Here is a 21814-nt window from a genome sequence, read left to right on the forward strand (position 1 = left end):
TGAACACATTGCGGTAGGTCATGACCACCCATTTCTTTGTTCTCTGTTCATCTAGGCCCCAGAGGGAATCATGGGACCTCCCTCCTCAGAGGTGTCCTAAAGTGGGGGTGGGGAGGGGAGTGAAGGAGCTCTGCTGGCGGGACCTGGGATCAGGTTGAATCTGATAAAACAGCTGCAGAGACAGGAACCATCCCCTCTGCTGCAGCAGGGCCCCAGGGCAGGCAGAGCTGCCAGAGTGGACCCATTTTCTTAGAGCCTGCAAAGGGAGGCTGTGTACATTTAAAAGTGACTAAAAACAGGGCTTCCCTGGTGGCGCAGTGGTTGAGAATCTGCCTGCTAATGTAGGGGACACGGGCTCGAGCCCTGGTCTGGGAGGATCCCACATGCCGCGGAGCAACTAGGCCCGTGAGCCACAACTACTGAGCCTGTGCGTCTGGAGCCTGTGCTCCGCAACAAGAGAGGCCGTGACAGTGAGAGTCCCGCGCAATGTGATGAAGAGTGGCCCCCGCTTGCCACAACTAGAGAAAGCCCTCGCACAGAAACGAAGACCCAACACAGCAAAATAAATAAAATAAATTAATAAACTCCTACCCGCAACGTCTTCTTTAAAAAAAAAAAAAGTGACTAAAAACAATCTGAAAAACCACTATTCTGAATTGGTTTATTTAAATTTTACAGAAACCTTATTAGAGTTAAGTATGTAATTATAAGTCCAGTAACAATTCTACAAAAATGCACATACAATGCCAGAATTCCTTAAAAGTAACTAATATCATATTCCTGTTTTGCATAAAACATGCATTAATATCAACTGCCACATGTTGGCCAAAATCAGTCTCTACAAGAAGAGACAGTCCAATACAGTCAATAAGAAAACTAGTTGTTAACAATAGGTTAAAAAAAGAGGTTTTCTGGTTAGTGTAAAAGGAACAGTACCTTTCCTAAAACAAGCCCTTCACCACTGGGTGATTTGTGTTGTGCTGCACAGTAATGCATCACCTCCAAGACTGGGTCCTGAGCTGTCATAAGGAAGGGAGGAACTTTCTGATAGTTAAATCAAATGTCTGAGAAGATATAAACTTTCAGGCCACAACGGTACACAACTAGTACCACCTTGCAGAGGGGGTTCAAAAATCCTCAGACTTGGGACAGAGTTCCCAAGCTGGGGATGTAAACCATCTTGAAGATGCCATGAGCGCTCACCCTAGCCTTTCCACCCTTTCTACAAGGCCAGCTCAGAGCACACAGGCATCTCCTGTGGCCACAAGACCTTCCAGCTCCACACGTCACTCTTCATCAGGATCTGTAATTAGGAGGTTTGATGCAGAAAAACGAGTTGTACTATTTCTTTAAGTCCTTGACTTTCTGTAGGCCTAGTTCACCTTATCCAGGGATCGGTGGGCACTTGTGACTGCTGGACACACAAAAAATATTAATATACACTTGTGGCCCCAAAGCCTCAAATGTGTATAGTCTCACACCTCAAAGTGTGTCGTCTACTGTCAGGAAAGACCACGCTCCTCCAGAGGGAGAGAGCAACTGAGGGCTCTTTGTTTATCAAAAGGTGTTTTCCACATAGACTGAGGGGCTTTAAAGGGATTTCAAACCAACTGAAAGGACATCCCCTCAAATATGGGGTTTTCTACAACATCCCATGAGGTTCTTCAAAAGATCTCACAGTCATTAGGGACTCAGCTGTGGACAGTAACATTTATATACATAAAGCTCATCATTTGCACATGGGATCTCTTCCACATCGTCTCCCAAAACAGAGCACTCACTGCCCTGCTCGCTACAAGTAAGCTAAGCCAGTAGCTTTTTTCTTCAACACAGATTTAAGGGGAAAAATAATAATTTATTGGGGGTTCTAATACCATTTTCTTAACAGAACAATATCAAAATAGGTCTGTTTATAATCTAGGCTTATGAATATCCCTGATAATATAAAGAAACCCAGAGGACTTTGTAAACCACCATGATTTCACAGGGTAGTACCCGGTCTATTTTCTAGGCAGTAGAGAGGGACTAGTATAATGGCAGATTTTCTCCAGGAAGCCCTGTGAGCACTACAGTACTGAAATTCTAATATTCTAGTGCCAGTAGACTTGTGAATGAAATTTTAACTTTAAATTTTTTAGTAAAATTTGTAACAAAGGTAGTCTTCCTCAATCCTGCCATCAGCCAATCTCCTTGCCTGTGATAAACATCTAGGCCAGAAAACCATCAGTCCTGGCTACTCCGGAGGTTCGGCCTGGAGGAAGCAAGCTCTGAGATCCCTTCTAAGCTGTGACCAAAGCTCAGAAAAGAGAGATGTGGGAGAAGGGGCAGAACAGGCTTGAGGAAGCTTTGACCCAAGGCACCATGATCGTAGGGGTGGGGGGAATCTACAGAGGTTGGAGCTGACAGGAAGAGAACTTGACAGAGCAGGTCCTGGAAGACAGCGGCTCTGTGACAGGGCAGACACACTCGGGTGTTAAAGAGCAAATCATAAGGGAAAACAAAAACTAGTTTACTTTCTCAAAACCAAATCAAACTTCTTGATACTCATGAGCAAATAACCCTGGCTGGACTGGCGTGGTGGGGCTCAAGTCTGTGGAATGAGCTGCATTTAGCTGAGTCAGAAAGAACGCTGGTTGTGAAATCAGCAGGAGGAGGACGCTCCAGGGAGGACAGAAGGAGGACCGAAGGTGAAATATGCCTCTTTTATCCCTGGAACAGTGAGTGGCATCTTCACTGGCTGGACGAGAAGGCGCCATATTCCAGTCTAGCTGCAATAATACTGCATCCCATCCACTCTTCTTCTCTTTTTTGACTGAAATTCTTCAAAGAACTGCTGGATGTCCTCTCTCTTAACCACCTGTTGAGGGAGAGCGAAAATTAGGAAAGGGAACATCACAGAACAGCACTAACTGGTTGTAACATTCACAATCAAGTCCAACAGTACTGCTGATAAGGACTGTGTTAATGTGTAATTAATTATCCTATCTCCATTGCATAGACAAGCTCATCCTGGCTCAGAGACTGGCCAGTCAGAGTCACGCGGTAGGCAGACAGCACACTGGTACGGAGCGTGGGTTCCACCACCGCCCTTGGTTTCCTCATTAAAATGAGATGAAAGCAGCACCCACCTAACAGGGCCGTTTGAAGAGCAGATGAGATGTAACACCTGTGAAACACTGCCCAGCACAGAGCAAGTTCTCAGTGAATATCAGCTGAGAAGACAAGGGGCAGAGCCAGGATGAAAACTAGGTGACCAACGGTCTCCCGAGGCCACTGCTCTCCCCACGACACAGCCGTCTCGGGAACGTCCTTCAGTCCCGCAGAAGCACCCACAGCAAACAATCTGCTTTTTTTGAGATCTGTGCTCTCTCCTTTACTGAAAAAAAAGGAACCCCCAAACTCTTCCCTCTTCAAGAGTCCAAAATTAAAGATGTTTGCTATATAAATAGAAAAATAATTGGCAAAAACTATGGAAGCAGTACCCCCAGTAAATGGAATAATCATGTTATGCAATAAAAATGAGAAATTTATCTTGTATTTTATCGGAAAAAGGACTAGAACATCACATAGAAGTGTTTCTATTAGCAAAATAAAATATCAAAAATAAGAAAATAAGGGGAAATATGGATAAAAAAGTAAACCAGGCCTACCCGGAAGGAGTCCCTGCTCACCCCAAGAGTGAGTCTGTGCTGCAACTGACAGGTTTGTTAACATGGTTTTTAATTACAAAGGTAACACATTCTTATTATTATAAAGGAATAAAGGTGGGGCGGGGAGAGGGAGGGAAAGAGAAAAAGAAAAAGAAAGCACTGTAATACAGTGAGCAAGAGGGAGAGACAGAGAGAGAGAGAGAGAGAGAGAGAGAGAGAGAGAGAGAGAGAGAAGTAAGAAAGAGGACAAATACTTGTGTGTAAAGCGAAAACTGCCCTCTCCACTCCCCAGGGGTAAGAGCGCGACATCCCCAAATGGCACAGGCAACCTGAATAACTCACTGGGGGGAGACATGATCTGACAACTCCTCGAAATGAAAGAACTCCACACCAGACTGGCAGCTGACACACCAGTCTCACAGGCACCAAGAGTCAGCCGGGGGTCAACCTGTGAGGAATTAGAACCCCTCACAGACTCAAGATAGAGATGCTAACGCACTCTGAGGCAACCACAGCTCAGAGCTCTAGGGCCCTGGGCTTGGGAATGCACACTTATAAATGCTAGTAAATAGGATACTGGGGAGTTCCAGTGTGAGGGATCTGCCCCAGCTCAGATCAAACATTAAACGCTGAAAGGCAACACAAGGACATTTCTCTGGCAAGGAAACAGTAGGAGGAGACCTAAAGCCCACAAATTAGAGTGTGTAATCTTTAGAGTTTCTAGGCATCCTCAAATGGTCACAGCCAATATGCAGAGTAGAAATGTTAAAGAATAAATACCTGGGTCCAATAATGAATCATTTTATTGGTTTGTCCTAGAAAATTTGTAGTGTCTAAGTGTTATTATTAGTTTTTAGTCAGACACAAACATTAAATAAAGGGCAGTCCCTCATTTGACAACACCCAGACCTTATTAGCATTCTCTTCTATAGCCAAATACAACCAAAGCAGATGAGCTTTATGACAACTTAAGGTGTTTGTAATGTCGAAAACAAACAATAAAAAATATTTTTCTGTCCTTTTAAGTCATCACATCAGATAATCTCAAACTCATAAAGAATGGCTCTAGCTGTCACAAAGATCCATACACTGGAGACACATGTGAAGACTGGATAAAATTGTTTCAAATATGAATGGAAAAAGACAACATACCTACTTTTTTTCTTTTACATGAATTTAAGTGTGTGTGTAATAAAATCAATAAAGAGCACAGCAACCACAAACTACACAAAAGCAGAGGCAAGAGCATGTGCTTTGACACAACTGAAAGACCCTGAACGTCCACTAACAGTGCCAAGGTTAAAACAGTTACACCCGGGGCTTCCCTGGTGGCGCAGTGGTTGAGAGTCCGCCTGCCAATGCAGGGGACACGGGTTCGATCCCTGGTCCAGGAGGATCCCACATGCCGTGGAGCAACTAAGCCCGTGCACCACAACTACTGAACCTGCACTCTGGAGCTCGCGAGCCACAACTACTGAGCCCATGTGCCACAGCTACTGAAGCCCGCGTGCCTAGAGCCCATGCTCTGCACCAGGAGAAGCCACTACAGTGTGAGGCCCGCATGCAGCAACGAGGACCCAATGCAGCCAAAAATATATAAATAAATTTATTTAAAAAAAAGAACAAAAAAACCCCAAAACAGTTACACCCACAGACCCTCTTAGTTCCAGTAAGAGAGAAGCCTGAGGCTGCATTAAGCAGAGGACAGCCTTTGCAACAGAAACGAGAATAACTGTCTGTTAAGAGCTGCTGGGAAGCAGGAAGACGTCCGTCCCTAGTGACAGTGAGGAACATTCTCTAAAAATGAGAAAACCATTTAGGAAGTCTCTTTAACTTTGGACTTCACAATTCATTTTGCAGAAAGGCAGCATTGCCAGATATCCAGGCAGCTACAAGTTCTTCCCACATTTATGAGAAAGCACTTGGTTGGCAGAGACTTCTTCCAAGAAAACAAGTTTCCGGGCACGTCCCGAGTGTCCGTCAGACCCATGTCTGACTTCATTTGTCTGTCTAGCTATAGCAGAGCAAAACATTTTCTGTCCAGAAGGACAACTGTAGGCCACGAAAAGAAAAGTTTTGCTTTATATCTGCCTTTGGAAGATAAAGAAGTATTTTAGAAGAAAAAGTCCATCATAAATGTATGAGTAGTAAAGGGCTAGGAGGTATTTGTAAATTCATCTGGAAAACTATTTTATCTATTTATTTATTTTTTGGCTGCACCCCGTGACATGTGGGATCTTAGTTCCCCGACCAGGGATCGAACCCACGCCCCCTGCAGTGGAAGTGTGTTGTCTTAACCACTGGACCAGCAGGGAAGTCCCTGGAAAACTATTTTAAAAGATTACATGGGAATTCCCTGGCGTTCCAGTGGTTAGGACTCCTTGCTTCCACTGCAGGGGGCATAGGCTCATACCTGGTCAGGGAACTAAGATCTCACGTGCCACGTGGCCAAAAAAAAAAAAAAAAAAAAATTTATACGTTATAGAGTTAGTGTCACCCTTAAAAGCATATAGACCGTCCTAACCAGCAAGAGAAATGTTTTAGCCCCCCAATATAAAGTTGTTTTATTTTAAACTAGAACTCAAAAATCACAGAAAAGCGGTCTGGCTTTCATTTTTCCTTCCTTCTCCAAAAATCCCTGCTTGAAGGTCAGGACTGAGAGAATCAGTATGGCTGATCCAATGGCCCTCTCCTAAGCTACGATTCTCTCCAGATCAGGCATGACTGCTCCGTCTCTCATCTAGAGGGTTGGGAAGGACTCCTGATGTGGCTAGTCCACTGGTGTTTCACTACTATTGATTTCCCTTTCCTCTGCCTGCATTAAGCTCTCAGTCATCTTCTTCATCAAAGAAAATGAACTATGGAAAACAGTATGGAGGTTCCTCAAAAACCTAAAACGAGAACTACCATATGATCCAGCAATCCCACTTCTGGGTATGTATCCAAGAAACTGAAAACACTAATTTGAAAAGATACATGCACCCTAATGTTCACAGCAGCATCATTTACAATAGCCAAGATATGGAAGCAACCTAAGTGTCCATCAACAGAAGAATGGTTAAAGAAGATGTGGCACACACACACACAATGGAATATTAGCCATAAAAAAGAATGAAATTCTGCCATTTGCAACAACATGGATGGACCTAGAGGGTGTTATTATGTTTAGTGAAATAAGTCAGAGAAAGATAAATATTACATGTTATCATTTATATGTAGAGTCTAAAAAATAAAACAAATGAATATAACAAAACAGACTCACAGATATAAAGATCAAACTAGTGGTTACCAGTGGAGAGAGGGAGGAGGAGGGGCAAGTGAAGGGTAGGGGATTAAGTGGCATAAACTACTATGTATAAAATAAACAAGCTACAGGGATATATTGTACAGCACAAGGAATGTAGCCAATATTTTATAATAACTTTAAATGGAGTATAATCTATAAACATGTTGAATCACTATGTTATACACCTGAAACTAAAATAATACTGTAAATCAACTATACTTCAATAAAAAAGATACTTTATTCCAAACATACAAGGCTCTGATTAAAAGTCTAACTAAACTTACTGTGCCTTCATCAGCAAATCTCTTGAGATAGTCTTTAAGTTCAGTCTTCAAGTCATTGTATTCTAAATCAAAACACCAAAAAAAGGACATAAACTTTAGATAAGCCATTTGCATTTAGAAACAAAATATTTCTTGACCATTGACATTTGAGTATGTTAGTCTAAACCACATTTTTCTTTAAGTGAAATCTGCATAGAAACTTGTTCTCAATTTCTCTCAAATTCCTCCATTTTGACATCTGGGACACTTTTTCATTTAAAAACCCTCAAAAAACAGAGATATCCTCATTCCCAAAATGATTAGCTAAGAATTTTTTTTAAAGTTTTCCATCTCTCTGGAATTCTAGTGCTTGAAATATCTTGGACTTGTCAAACATTAAGTTTTAAAACTCGTGCACTCACTCAACAATTTATATTATGTACAAGGCACCTTGAGGGCTACAAAAATGTTTTAGATGCAGCCTCTATCCTCGGAAAGCTTTTACTCCAATAAAGGTAAAAGGAAATTAATCAAACAGTTACAAATACAAGACAGGAATAATCAATGTCCAAAAAGGGGCACAAAAGTGGTGGCATCCGAGTAGAAATGGCTAGGATGGAAATCACTAAAATAGGCTGCGCATACTGGGGGAAAAAATGTAAAAGCCTGTAATTAAGGATTTGGGAATGTTTCCCCTCTAGTGGTTTCCTGTGAACCACTGAAGTATCCTCAAGAACTGTCAAAAAGATGGCATGCTTTGCTCAAAAAGATGACATGTAATGTTCAATGAAAATTATTTCAGTGGATGGAAAAAGAAATTGATTTCCTTTTATTCTTTACTCATACATCTATCCTTAATCAAAATAGCATGTTATGGTTTCTCAAGCATGTAATTATTCTAGCATGTAACCCTAATTCAATGGAAATAGCAGCTAAATACCCAGCAACATTACAATCAAGCAAGTGTAGGTGAGGCCTACTATACAATTCCAAATTTAAACCATCTTTGTGTTAAATTAAAATAGGTTATTAGTTGTCTTCCTTATACATAAGTATTTTAATGGTGAAGGAAACTTCATGAACTTCATGAACTTTCACAAACAATATTTACCACAAATAAGTTCCACTTGCTGGACTCTGTTCATGCTGTTAAGGGTGTCCATTAGAGGGTCTCTACTGTCAGCTGCCTGGTCAACCTTGCCTTTGTTTTCATAAGCCAGAACTGTGTCACATTCATCTGTCAGGAACAGGACATCTAGATCGCCATACATTTTCTTTAAAAAATAAAACCAGTTTCCCCATTAGAACTGTATGTCATTCTCAGAAAGTCAACCTCATGAGAATCACTAAAAATTTATTTAAATAATACCCAGAAAAACCTGACCCTTTTAGCAGAGTTGCTTGAATGTTTTATTCTTTTTGCCCAAATCTTTTAGAAACCTCCCAACTTCCCAGTAGATATTATACGATCTAAGAGATGTTTATTTAAAAACCACTGACTTACTGTAAATTTCAAGTAATACGTGTTTCCAAGCAATTCTATGATATAAAAAAGATAAGCTATTTTCCACTGAAATGAAGCTAATAAAAAGTATTGCATAATTCTTAATTTCTTCCATAAGCATTCAGACTGCAAATACTATTTCATAAATTTGCTTAATATAAAAAAATTTTCAGTTCTCTATACTCTAATATCAGTTTCATAAATATACTTTTCAGGTGCTCTTATTTTAGACATCAGTCCACAAAACATACTAATATTGAAACTTGATCAGGTACTTACCATACAGTCTTTGCAGGTACATAACTTGCTACGCCAGTTCAGGGGCCAATAGGTGGCAGTGTCTTTCTTTATAAACTGCTTAGCTTTAAGCTCCTCAAGTTTGCAGCCAGACTGTGATTCTGTGTTGAGATGTTGATTCTTAAATGCTGTCTGAAATTAAATTAAGTTTTGAAGTGTGTTTTTTAAACTATCATAGTTTTCATAGTTTAGATTTTGTCAAAGGATTTCTTTAGGCAAAGGGTACAACTGAAACCCAAAGCTATATAGGTTACAGAATTAATTTTGCTTAAGTTTTATTTCTTTTATAGCTCAGATTTCATGTTACCTGGAGATCAGCTTCAGAACTAGAGCTGGTACATGGTTCGTTCATCTGCTCTGCTTTAACTTCCTTCTCAGCAGCCTTTCCATGATCTGGAACATCCTCTTTGAGGGCACCATCATGATGAGCTCCATTTTCAGGTTGGATAACTTCCTGGTCACCTACCGCATCAACATTCAGCAGCAACCCATCATCTTCAGCAGTTACTTTGGTTACTGTGGGTTCAATGAAAAAACACACACATATCCACAGACCAGTTAGCCAATGAAATCACTTGGTCTGATTAAAACATACTTCAGAATCTGGAAAAGGAGAAAGTCAACCTTAATCTCTGGAATAATAAGAAAGGAAATAACACTTTTTTAGTTTATGCCTGCGTAATCCAAAGAGTCAAATAACTGAAAAGATCATTTAAAAATACCAATCACTACTTAAGCAATTTCTATGTAAAGGAGAAAAAAAAATGCTATAGATGTTAAAGACAGGGACACCTCAAGAAGCAAGAGGCAATAGGAAGAGATTTAACTGCAAATAGAGGTAGAAGGGCAGTTTTAGAAAAAACAACAGCTTTTCTTTATGAGAGAAGGAAATCAGAAAGGGTGCGTGTAGAGACAGAAATACTGTGGAGAGAAGAGAAATGATAAGGGAACTCAGTTTGCATGATGGCATTTCAGTTTAGTAGGAAATGAGGCCATCTGCTGACAGGGAAGGAATGAAGGAGGGGCAGAGGGGAACTGTTAAGAAAACCTGATGAATGTGAAATAAATTCACGTCCAGCAGAAAGTGAGATTTAATTGTAAAGGGTATGAACAGAAAGGAAGCACACCAAGGTTAAGAGCTTCGAGACAAATCAAAATGTCTGATGCTACTTGTGGTTTGTATGGTGAAGTGTTCCCTAAAGGTGAGAAGGGCAAGAAATTATGAGGCCAGAGCAGGAGACAACTGACACTTTAAAAATAAATTAACACATATAGCATTACAAATAAAATAAAATATTTAATGCCTCAAGAACGTTCATTGCTGATTAGTGGTTTGGGGTCAATTTCTTAGAGTATAATAAAAGCACTATATGACAAACTATACCACCACCCTCTCCCCAACCAATAGCATGTCTTACATTTAAGAACAATGTTTATCTCTTTATCTTTCAAAATCCCGTTCAAAACTGCTTCCTCCATTTTCTCTAATTCTGGTCTCATCCATACTCTGTATCACGCCATTTAAGTACAAATTTGTTCTTGGTAGTCTCCCAATCTATCTATAAGCACCTTGTGGAGAAGGAACAGATCTTATACTTTTTTCCACAGAGTCCAATTAAAACTAGTTGATAAAAATTATGTACTGAACATACAAATTGTTCTGAACATACAGCACAAGTTGGTGGAATACCAACTCCACAGAGACATTTACCTGCCAAGTGTGCAGCATAAGCCCACAAAAAAGAACAGCGTTTCATGCAAGCCTGGCACACCATCTCTTGGAAATCTCCACTCTCAGGGGGAACGGCACCAAGATGCTGTGAACACAGAAAATCGAACATTTTCCTTGTGATCACCAAGTTGTCCAAAAAGCCCATTATTTTATAAAATATTGCGGGACTTCCCTGGTGGCACAGTGGTTAAGAATCCGCCTGACAATACAGGGGACACGGGTTCGATCCCTGATCCGGGAAGATCCCACATGCCGTGGAGCAACTAAACCGGTGCGCCATAACCACTGAGCCTGCACCCTAGAGCCCACGCGTCGCAACTGCTGAAGCCCAAGCGCCTAAAGCCCATGCTCCGCAACAAAGAGAAGCCACCGCAATGAGAAGCCCGCGCACCACAACAAAGAGTAGCCCCCACTCGCCGCAACTAGAGAAAGCCCGTGCGCAGCAACGAAGACCCAATGCAGCTGGGGGAAAGAAACATATTGCACTAGTATGCTGATCATATCTTTACTATATTTTTAGAAGAGTAATTATAATGTAAAATATAGTAAATGCCAAAAGACAAGATCTTTTCTCTTTCTGTAAAGACAATGTCTTTAAAAGGTAAAAGCTTTCCTTACCCTTCCATGGAACCAGTCTTCACAGACTACACACTGGATCATCTCATCTGGAATCTAACACGGGAAAGCCATTTGTTTGCTAATGATTACAGCGAATTCTGGGATACCAAAGTAGATCTGGCACACATTAGAATTAGATATTAAATAATCCTCTACCAATTCTGTAAAACTGCTATCCACATGCCAGAAGTCAGGGGAACAGGGAGAAACAGCAGTTCAAGGGGCCAAAGAAGTTCATTCTCCATGAACTGGTGTTACAGAAGGATTACATTAAGATAAGCACTTTGTGAGCAATTATCAAAGCTTTCATATCAGTTACTTAATATATGATTCCCATAAAACTTTATAAATAAGTAATGTATTCTCACTTCAGACATAAACCCAGGGCCAGGGAGGTAATGCGAATTGCAGCAAGTTGCAGATGTGAATGCACAGAATTTTCACTTTTGTCAAAATAAAAGAAAACTAGAAATTAAAACTCACATTCACCCACTTATATGTGCACAAAAAAAGGTTTAAAAATACATATACCAAAAAGTGTTAACAGTGGTTGTTTCTGGAAGGTAAGAAGGTACAGGAGTGAGGAAGAAGAAAAATTCTTTTTAAATTTTGTGTGTACGTCTAACTGAAATTTTTAAGAGGATCCAGTTTGTACACCCTATTTCTTTCCTTGCAGGGATGCAAGAAACTGAAGGTCATTTTCTGGAAAGTGTTCAGGGGAATGGAGCAAACAGGCAGGCAAAGAGGGGGGGAAAGGAAAAAAGTTCTGGCCTTGAGAAAGTCCTGTCCAATATTTCATTCTCATGATGTAAGAATGAGAATAATAGTTGGGATCTGTTCTGGTTGTAGCTCCAGCCCAGATTCATAAGAAGGGATACATCTAGAATCCTTTCACAATCCCCAAATCCCTGCTGAACAGCTAAAGGGTCAAATATGACAAAAGGCTGAGGAGTGAAGGCTAGAGATGACACAGTCCCGGTGCTAACCTCTAAATCTCTTACCTCATCTTCAGGATCAGGATAAGGTCTCTTGCAAATGCAGTACAATCCAAAAAAGTTGTCATTGTACTTATTGCCACAATTTATCTTTGCTTTGTCCTGAAAGATATTAACTTCAATATATAATATGGTCTAACTTTAACTATAATTTCATGCATCATGAAATTTATGCATTCAATAAATTTGTGCATTAAATATCTCCATCCACCAGAAGCTGGTCTTTAACTTTCAAAGTACAAAGGAAAAAAATTCATTCCTATTAAAGGGATACTTTTTCCAGGATACAGGGAAAAGTTAAAATTTATTTTCTATGTCTTCTTTGTAGCAATTGGAGAAAATGAATCATAAATATTAATTATCAACCTATGTAAGCTGACATTGGCCTAGAATTTCAAAAGACTTCTTAATGCCCAGCTGTGATAGCCAAAGCCCCCAGGTTACTAGGAGGCAGGCAAGGAAATTATCTAAAAATAATCTTTGAGGAGGGAAAAAGCATGACAGTTTTAGCAATACGATTGAACAATGTAAAGTCCCTTATTTTCTCTTTCATTTCTGTTATTTCATTGAAAGTTAGCGAATAAGCATAGTTTTTTTAATCCAAAAAGCACTGAAAAACTTCTGAGTGCACATAACCCACTCATTATTACCAAGTTTTATTTATTCAGTTTTTAAAGTCATCCCCTTTGCTTTAAAAACCTTAAAGCATAAGCATAATCAACATAACTAAACCTGAATCACTTTAGAACATTCCCCCACAAACCCTTCATATTAATTACAATCTATATTGTAGGCTCTGAAAAGGTTACTTAGTTTTCCAAAAAGTAATAAATGGGATACAGTCTAATACTGATTTTTCCATTTACAAAGAATAAGCATAAGAACTTCCTTTTTGGAAAATACTTGATTTTTATCCACTTGGACAAATATCAATCTCAGCTACTTTTCATGCATTTATAGTTACGGTGCTTACTTACAGGAAATAATTTGCATTCCAAATTTTTAAACTTGCTGTTTCCACAATCACAACGAAAATTTCTGAAACAAAGAAGGAAGAGCCGATTTTAATTTTTCTTCTAAATCTAATGACTTACTCTTTAAATTCATGTCATAGCCTCTTCCCTTTCAACTGGCTTCTAGGATCTAAAAAGTGACCTTGGTTGTTGTTCATGTATCCAATCCAGAATTTCTCCAAGCACATAACAATAAAAGATTTAATAATTCTAGAGATTAACATGCATAAAGACAACTATCTATATTACACAAACACTAATAAAATCATGGCAGAGCAGCAGGAGTAGTTGAGTTTGCACCATAATTTTATTTTAAAGGGCCCTCTGGGGACTTCCCTGGTGGCGCGGTGGTTAAGAATCTGCCTGCCAGGCTTCCCAGGTGGCGCAGTGGTTGAGAATCTGCCTGCCCATGCAGGGGACACAGGTTCGAGCCCTGGTCCGGGAAGATCCCACATGCCGCGGAGCAACTAAGCCCGTGCGCCACAACTACTGAGCCCATGTGCCACAACTACTGAAGCCTACGCTCCTAGAGCCTATGCTCTGCAGCAAAAGCCACCGCAATAAGAAGCCCATGCACCGCAACAAAGAGTAGCCCCTGCTCTCCACAACTAGAGAAAGCCTGCATGCAGCAACAAAGACCCAACACAGCCAAAAATAAATAAATAAAATTAATTAATTAATTTCAAAAAAAAGACCCTCTGGAAAAACTGCTCTCTCCAATTATATTATATAAAAACACATTACATTTTACCAGTGCACAACTACTTTGAATGCAAAAAAAAAAAGATTAAGAAAAAAAGTGCAGCTGGAAAAGAATCTAAATATTTGAAAAGCATTCAGCATCAGTCTCTGACCATTTTACCTTTTTGTGTATAGCTCAAAAAGTTTATGACTTCCATGACATTCATAACTGCAAGCTAGGCAAATTCCTGCTGGTTCTTCTCCCTCTGGGGTGCAGGTACTACAGGCATATAGTGCTTGTCTCTTTACTGAGCCCTAAAAGACAGCCCCACAATGGAAAAAGAGAGAAAAAATTGAAGAAACATGGCAGAGTCACCTAATGCCCATACTGTGATCTAAGAAATAACTGAAATCAGATTACCTGTGGTCAAGATTTTCCTGTAAAAAACACTGAGGCTAATAAAAAAGCTTATTCAACAGAATACCAAAACACTGTTGCATGTTTCATACACTAGTGCTTGTTTTCATATAATCTTTTCTTAAAGTGATAGAAAGAAGTTTAATATTTTCAGTCAGCTGTGAATAAGCTGGTCTGCTTAATCATTTCAACACAGAAAAATGTAGGAGAGGGCTTCCCTGGTGGCGCAGTGGTTGAGAGTCCGCCTGCCAATGCAGGGGACACGGGTTCGTGCCCCGGTCTGGGAAGATCCCACATGCCGCGGAGCGGCTGGGCCCGTGAGCCATGGCCGCTGAGCCTGTGCATCCGGAGCCTGTGCTCCGCAACAGGAGAGACCACAACAGTGAGAGGCCCACGTACCGCAAAAAAAAAAAAAAAAAAAAAAAAAAAAAAAAATGTAGGAGAATGTGTCTAAGTTTATGTAAGTAATAATCATACTTAATTTTGGAAAATGCTTGTGGTTCCACCAAAGAGAAAACCAATGCATTAAATGAATCCCTTTGATTTTTAGATGTATGCTGAAGTATTCAGAGGTGTAGTGTCATGGTCTGCAACTTATTTTCAAGTGGCTGAGGAAAAAAGAAAAAAGAAAGTCTATTACAATGAAGGGGTAAAAGAAAAAACAAATGTTGTAAAATGTTAAAAAGTGAATATATGTGAAAGTACACAGGTGTTCATAATATTATTCTTTCAACTTATCTGTAGACTTAAAATGTTTCAAAATAAAAAGCTGAAAGAAAAACAAGCAAATCCTGATAATGGATAGTACCCTCTTCTGGGAAGCGGGGAGACACAAGGAAGATACAAGGAAGCTTCTGGTATGCCGGTAATGTTCTATTTCTTGATCTGGGTAGTACGTTACCTGCATGTGTTTGTTTATTTTTTTTATTTTTTATTTTTTGTGGTAAGCGGGCCTCTCACTGTTGTGGCCTCTCCCGTTGCGGAGCACAGGCTCCGGACGCGCAGGCTCAGCGGCCATGGCTCACGGGCCCAGCTGCTCAGCGGCATGTGGGATCCTCCCGGACCGGGGCACGAACCCGTGCCCCCTGCATCGCCAGGCGGACTCTCAACCACTGTGCCACCAGGGAAGCCCTGCATGTGTTTTTGTTTATGCTTTCCCAAGACTTATACATGGTTTGTGCACTTTTCCACATATTTCACTACAATAAAAAAAATGTTAAGGAAGTCCGTTTCAAAAACCTAACTACATTTCAAAGGTAACTTACAAACAGACTTTTTAAAAAAAGGAAAGCAGGGAAAAAGTTGTTTCAGTGGTGACCAAAGGTTTTTAAATACCAGACAACATTAAATACATCTGACACAAGGTGTATTAAAAAAAAATGTAACCACTTTGCAGTGTAAACTCAACTGGACAACGATGACAACTGGTATTACGATCTCAGTCCGCACCACATAATGACCCCAAATCTCTCTCCACATCCTTCAGCGTTCCACTCCACCCCCTTGGAAGGTAACCTTCTTCCTCCTACCAATTCTCACCTCTTATTAGTTTTCTTCTACCCACCTTTCTCCATTTTTGTACCTACAAATATGGGATGAGTCACCAAACAAAGACATCACACCCCCTCAAATCCTTGTTCACGACATCTTCCAAATGCTTTCTCTCCTCCCCTCCCCTCCTCTGCCACTGCCACCAGCTGTTCGGGTCCCGGTCTATCCCCCTGGGGGGCAGACTGCAGACAGATGCAGTACTTGCTTCTTCTCTCCAAAAACCCAGCTAGCACTTGTCAAACTAAATTGCAGAGGAACCAGCTGTCCAAGAGCCCAGCCCACACGGGGAGATTTTCAAATCCAGAGCTCTCTCCTTTAACTCTGTTTTGACTCTCCCATTCGATTCCTAATAAATGCTCTAAAGATGCGAAAAGTAGAGACAAAGATGTCTGGATGTGAGAGGTCACGGGGACGATGTCGTGAAAAGCAGCTGAGGCACCGAGAAGAGACGGGAAAGGAAGGAAAGAGCAGCCGCTCCAGGGCCAAAGCCTGGAGAATCGTGGGGGCGGGGGGGAGCGGACGGAGGAAGACCGAGAAAGGAGGGGAGCCCTGCTGGACACAGGCTGAGGAAGGGGGCTCGGGAGACTAAGGGTAATAGAACAACTGGGCCTGCGATGGGGAAACGTACTACGAACAGCGGCCCCGGACCACCACGGGGGTGCCGGCCGCGGCAGGCGGGAAGACGGTAAGTCCAGCGGGGAAGAGAAGGTTCAGGGGAGCCCGGGGGAGGCGAGGCCCGGGCCGCGCGCCCACCTGCGAGTAGGAGCACTTCTCCGAGTCGCTTCCGCCCAGGACGGCGCACGCCTCATTCTCCAGCTCCTCGTCCTCCTCAAGTACGTCGACCAACGATACCACGGGCTCCAGCTCCGACTGCCGCCCAGCGGGCTCCCCGGCTCCGGCCATTCTCAACTGTCACCCGGACCGCCTCTCGGCCCCGGCGGAGGCGGGAAAAGCGGCCGCGAGGGGCGGGGCCGGAGGAGGCGGGGCCTCAGTGCCAGGCACCAATCCCAGAGACGGGGAGCGAAGGAAGGGGGAGGAGCGACTCCCGACAAACGGAAGTTACTCCTCTCCCTTCTCCCGCCTGCGCCAGCGGCGAGCTGGCTTCCGCTTCCGGGTGGCGCGTCATCGCTGCGCGCTCTGGAAGTTCGGCGGTGTCCATGGAGTTGTTGGCCGAGTACGTCGGGCAGGACGGGCAGCGACAGCAGCTACGGGTGCCCTGTGAGGCGCCGGGCGTCGCCGACCCTTTCCAGGGCTTGTTGTCGGGCGTGGCTAAGATGAGGGAGCTGGTGACCAACCTCCTTGGCTCCCCAGTACAGCGGGAAGCACAGGACCGGGTGACGGCGGATCCAGAGAAGGCGTTGGACGGTGAGTTCTGAGACGGTGCTGGAGCGACAGATGGGTGGGCAGGGGCGCCCAGGGAAAGTCTGCTCAGGGAGCCTACGTGGAGTGGCAAACTTGGAGAAAGTGAGCCTGGGGGGAAGAACTCCAACTAAAACTTCTTAGCACCTTCCGCCAGATCTGGGCTGTACCTGGGCTCATTTACCAGGGCTGCTTTTCACGATTCTCTTTGCATTTAAATCACACACACACAAAAACGTGCTGAACGTCTACTGCTCTATGCCAGTCATTGGGCTGAGCTCTGGAGAAAGAATGAAACTCAGTTCCTGTCCTTGTGGAACTCTGACCGCTGAGGGGTTAGACAGACAAACACTCTTATTAAAGAGTAGAAGGATGACCCTAGGCTCCTCTGCAGCTATTGCAAACCTAGAGAACCCAAGAAGACTTCAGAGAGGGCGTGAATTCTAAGCTGGGTGTTGAAGGATGGAAAGGAATCTTCCCCGGTGTAAAATTACGAACAAGTTTGGAAGACTGCCATCTGTCACAGAATAGGAGCAGGTTCCGAAGATTGCAGCAGATTTTAGATGAACAAGTCTTAACTCTCAGGGACTCCTTTCCTTTCCCAGTTTTGTAGGTGCAGTTTGAAAGTAGAAAAGGGAAATTTAAGTGTATTCGTTTTTTTTAAGTCTTGTCTTGACTACCCTGAGCTGAAGAACCTAAGAACTAAATATTAGAATCAGGACTTAATTTCTCTGTAGAGGAGCTTAAACTGTACTGTACTTTCCTTTCCATCTTGTTTACATCTTGATTGCCAGATAATGTGAAGGAACCAATTCAGAATATTACACGAACTTCAGATAATAGATTGTTTCCATGAGAGAGAAGTCCTGGTTCTTGCCTCCAAAAGTTCCTCTCTGATCCGTTGAAAATATTATCATTGGAATAAGGACAGGTATAGGTAGAGCCATTTTTATATATATATAAATATATATATAAATATATATAAATATATAAATATATATATAAATATATATATAAATATATATATAAATATATATGAATATATATATAAATATATATATAAATATATATAAATATATATAAATATATATATAAATATATATAAATATATATATAAATATATATATATAAAATTACTTACTGGAAAAGTAACTGCTGTCTGTTCTACTAATAGTGGGTCAGTAATATCTTCATACAGGAAGACATGCTTTTGTATATTTAATGAGGTCCCTATAAAGCTTCTGTTTGAATTTCCTTTGTTAAAAGCTGTAGAGATTAAAATGACAGATTTTATCTTATATGAATCATATCTTAACAAATACAGAATTTTAAAAATGTAACAATTATGAAAGAAAAGTGGTAGAACGCAACACTAGAAAGACAAAGAGTGGTGATCATTTTGTAATGTACAGAAGTATTGAGTCACTGTGTTGTGCACCTGGAGCTAACAGTGTTGTGGGTCAATTATACTTCAATTGAAAAAAAGTCATCATAATGACCAAAAAAAAAAAAAAAGAATCCAGTTACCAAATGTGCAGAAGACTTGAATATCTTATCTCCAGATAAGATATACAAATGGCCAGAAAGCACCTGAAAAGATGCTCAACATCATTGACTTTCAGGGAAAGGCAAATCAAAGCCGCAGTGACATACCATGCCATGCCCACTAGGAAGGCTGTAATCAGAAAGAACAATAACAAGTCTTGGCTAGGATGTGAAGAAATTGGAGCCCTCATACACTGCGGGTGGAAATGCAAAATGGTGTACCTTCTTTGGAGAACACTTTGTCAGTTCCTCAAAAAGTTAAACATAAATTTGTCGTACGACCTAGCAATTCTACTCCTACGGATTCCTAGTTCCACTCCTCGTTCTCCCGAGAGAACTGGAAACATGTTCCCATTAAAAACAAACGCACAAATGTTCATAGCTGCATTATTCATAATAGCTAAAAAGTGGAAACAACACAGATGTCCATCAGCTCATGAGTAGATAAACAAAATATATATCCATACAATGGATATTACTCAGCAACAGAAAGGAATGAAGTACTGATAAATGCTATACAATATGAATGAACTCTGAAAACATGATAAGTGAAAGAAGGCAGACACAAAAGGCCACATGTTTTACGATTCATTTGTATGAAGTGTCCACAATAGACAAATCTAAGAGATAGGAAAGTAGATTAGTGGCTGCCAAGGACTGAGGGGAATGGGAAGTGACTGCTAATTTGTATGAAATTTCTTTCTGGGAAGATGAAAAGTGTCCTGGAATTAGTGGTGATGGTGGCCCAACCTAGTGAATATCTAAATAAACTGTACGCTTTGAAAGTGAATTTTATGGTATATGAATCATATCTCAAAAAAAAACTGATAGAAAAGAAAGGTTTTAAACACCAAAATTCCCAAAGTCTTTTTAACTGTACATATTTCTAATTTGATATATCCATTGTTCTATTAATCCCTAAAGTGAAATGGTCTTATTATCAGCTGCTTTAGCTATGTATATTTCTTTCAACCAATGAACATATTGTCATACAACAAATATTTATTTTAAAAGGTGATGATGAAGATGATGCAGAAGATGAAAATAACGTTGATAACAGAACTAACTCAGATGGACCCTCTGCAAAACGGCCAAAAACACCAACTTAACTGTAGCTTTTATGAAATTTAAAAGACTGCTATGATATCTTATTTATCACACACTGACATTTAAGGAAGACTTGTGCTCTAATTTGGAAAGCATTTGCTTTGTTCCCCTGGGACAATTTTGTCAAAGAAGAAGCTTTTCTGCTGTTTCCATCAAAGAAAGATAGAATAAATGTTTAGAAAGGAATCTTTTTTCTTGAGTGAGAAGTAAGTTTCAGACCATGGAGATAAAATAGACATTTAATAATGTATAAAATCCACTATGTTGGCAACTGAATTCTTTCTTTATACTTTTTAAATACCCTCTGGATTAAATTGTGTGATGTCTACATCTTTTAGCTTCTGTTATAAAAAGTACATGTCAAGGTTCATGGACAATTATATTTCAAGGAACTGACATGAACAAGTGGTGAAAATTGGGTATTAAATTTAAGAATGGCAGTTCTGTATAAGTAGAAGTAAAATGGGAATAGAGAGAAATACTGAAGAGAAAGGAGAACCCTTGAGAGAGATCCAAGGAAACCTTGAATCCACACTCACACCCAGTACGCAGACTTCTGGAGACGATACCACTCAATGGATATATGTTTAACCTGTACCTTAAGAGAGTTATAAATGGGGTGTGCTTTTAGGCTGTGATGTGCTATTTATGTTAACACAAATATAAGTCTTTAGGTAAGCAACCTGTGTTGAATATAAAAAGATATTTCGTGTCATCCTGTAGTCAAACTTTGATTTTGCTTAGCAAAGGACTATCAAATCCTTTAAATATACATATGTATATATTCCTAAAATATATGTGTGTGTGTATGTATTCCTTTTCTGCTTGTCGGAGGGACTAAGGCATTTTTCATTTATTCTGCGTGTTTCCTGATTCATTTAGATAGCTAAACTGCAGAGAAATCAAGTAGCATGTACCTACTGAAACACAAATTGTCATAGAATTTTAGAGTTGGAAGTAACCTTACAGATTATATGATTTATTTCAGAGGTGAATCAAATGTGAGGTATTTGCCCTGAGTTACAGAGCTTATTGGCAGAGCTTGGGTTATACACATAGCCTTTGAAAGATTCCCGTAGCACTTTCCCAGTTACACATTCTGAAACCTCTAGCTTACAAAGTACATGCTATTAAGGAAACTGAATTTACACACCTTTTCATATCTTTAAAGTATTGTTTTACTTGGAACATCAGCCTTCCACTAAGTACTCTTATGTAATTAAAACAATACCAACTAGAAAAAGTTTTATAAATGGTCAGAAATTACCTTGTTTAGTTTGTGATAATGTCTCTAATATTGGGATTTCAGCTCAGTTACTGATTTGTAATAATCTTTTATCTTTATACAATCCTTAAAAAAACAAGCTGTATAATTAAAATAGTTCATACTTTTAAAGTAGTAGCTGAACTTTGCTCCTGAACATTTTGTCTCCTTCTGTGTTTAGTAAGTATGTTTATGAAGAAGAAATGTCAACATATTTTTGCTTGTGGTCTAGTGTTTGGAGGTCTGGGTTATAGGTCTGATCGATCTTTTTCTGATTCTAATACTGTCTTCCTAAGTGAGCCACATGCATGACAAAAAAGATTTTGAAGGTTTGAGGGACCGGCTTGAAGGACCAGTAGAAAAGAAATGCCTTGACTGGTTTTCTAATCTGAAAACCAGAGGTAAAACTGTTGGCCACAGGCATACAGGATACAGTTATTCTCTGAAACAGCTCCAACTTTACTGTTATACAAGAAAGTCAACCCCACAATCCTACCTAATCCTACCTTGATGCTAGACTTAGGTAATTTT

The 21814-nt window shown here is 40.5% G+C and overlaps 2 protein-coding genes across 4 annotated transcripts; one reads left to right on the plus strand and one right to left on the minus strand.

Annotated features, from left to right (window-relative positions):
- Nucleotides 1-647: 647 nt before the first annotated feature.
- Nucleotides 648-16954, minus strand: UBR7 (ubiquitin protein ligase E3 component n-recognin 7). Of its 3 annotated transcripts, XM_060166632.1 has the most exons (12): nucleotides 16762-16899; nucleotides 15359-15656; nucleotides 14221-14354; nucleotides 13323-13383; nucleotides 12352-12447; nucleotides 11351-11404; nucleotides 10712-10817; nucleotides 9308-9516; nucleotides 8983-9132; nucleotides 8311-8473; nucleotides 7221-7282; nucleotides 648-2857 (listed from the first exon to the last, which is right to left on the minus strand). In XM_060166632.1, exons 2-12 carry the CDS (start codon nucleotides 15362-15364, stop codon nucleotides 2765-2767), a joined length of 1134 nt encoding a protein of 377 aa, XP_060022615.1. In that variant the 5' UTR covers nucleotides 15365-15656; nucleotides 16762-16899; the 3' UTR covers nucleotides 648-2764. The 3 variants fall into 3 exon arrangements, with proteins under 3 accessions (XP_060022615.1, XP_060022534.1, XP_060022699.1); XM_060166551.1 differs by lacking the exon at nucleotides 15359-15656 and having other exon boundaries at nucleotides 16762-16954; XM_060166716.1 differs by lacking the exons at nucleotides 14221-14354; nucleotides 15359-15656 and having other exon boundaries at nucleotides 16762-16942.
- Nucleotides 16955-17124: 170 nt separating this feature from the next.
- Nucleotides 17125-20814, plus strand: GON7 (GON7 subunit of KEOPS complex). The gene is made up of 2 exons (XM_060165786.1): nucleotides 17125-17373; nucleotides 19927-20814. Exons 1-2 carry the CDS (start codon nucleotides 17166-17168, stop codon nucleotides 20019-20021), a joined length of 303 nt encoding a protein of 100 aa, XP_060021769.1. The 5' UTR covers nucleotides 17125-17165; the 3' UTR covers nucleotides 20022-20814.
- The last annotated feature ends 1000 nt before the right edge of the window (nucleotides 20815-21814 follow it).

Source organism: Lagenorhynchus albirostris, chromosome 1 (assembly GCF_949774975.1).
Source record: "Lagenorhynchus albirostris chromosome 1, mLagAlb1.1, whole genome shotgun sequence".
NCBI lineage: Eukaryota > Metazoa > Chordata > Mammalia > Artiodactyla > Delphinidae > Lagenorhynchus > Lagenorhynchus albirostris.

Bases quoted from the DNA above. Each gene is read 5' to 3' on its own strand.
- UBR7 (XM_060166551.1), bottom strand. From the start codon at position 16,911: ATGGCCGGAGCCGGGGAGCCCGCTGGGCGGCAGTCGGAGCTGGAGCCC. The intron at 9,517-10,711 runs GTAAATGTCTCT...TTGAACCCACAG, and splicing joins TTATGCTGCACACTTGGCAG to TAACCAAAGTAACTGCTGAA. The intron at 9,133-9,307 runs GTAACATGAAAT...ATTTAATTTCAG, and splicing joins GTTCTGAAGCTGATCTCCAG to ACAGCATTTAAGAATCAACA.
- GON7 (XM_060165786.1), top strand. From the start codon at position 17,166: ATGGAGTTGTTGGCCGAGTACGTCGGGCAGGACGGGCAGCGACAGCAG. The intron at 17,374-19,926 runs GTGAGTTCTGAG...TTATTTTAAAAG, and splicing joins TCCAGAGAAGGCGTTGGACG to GTGATGATGAAGATGATGCA.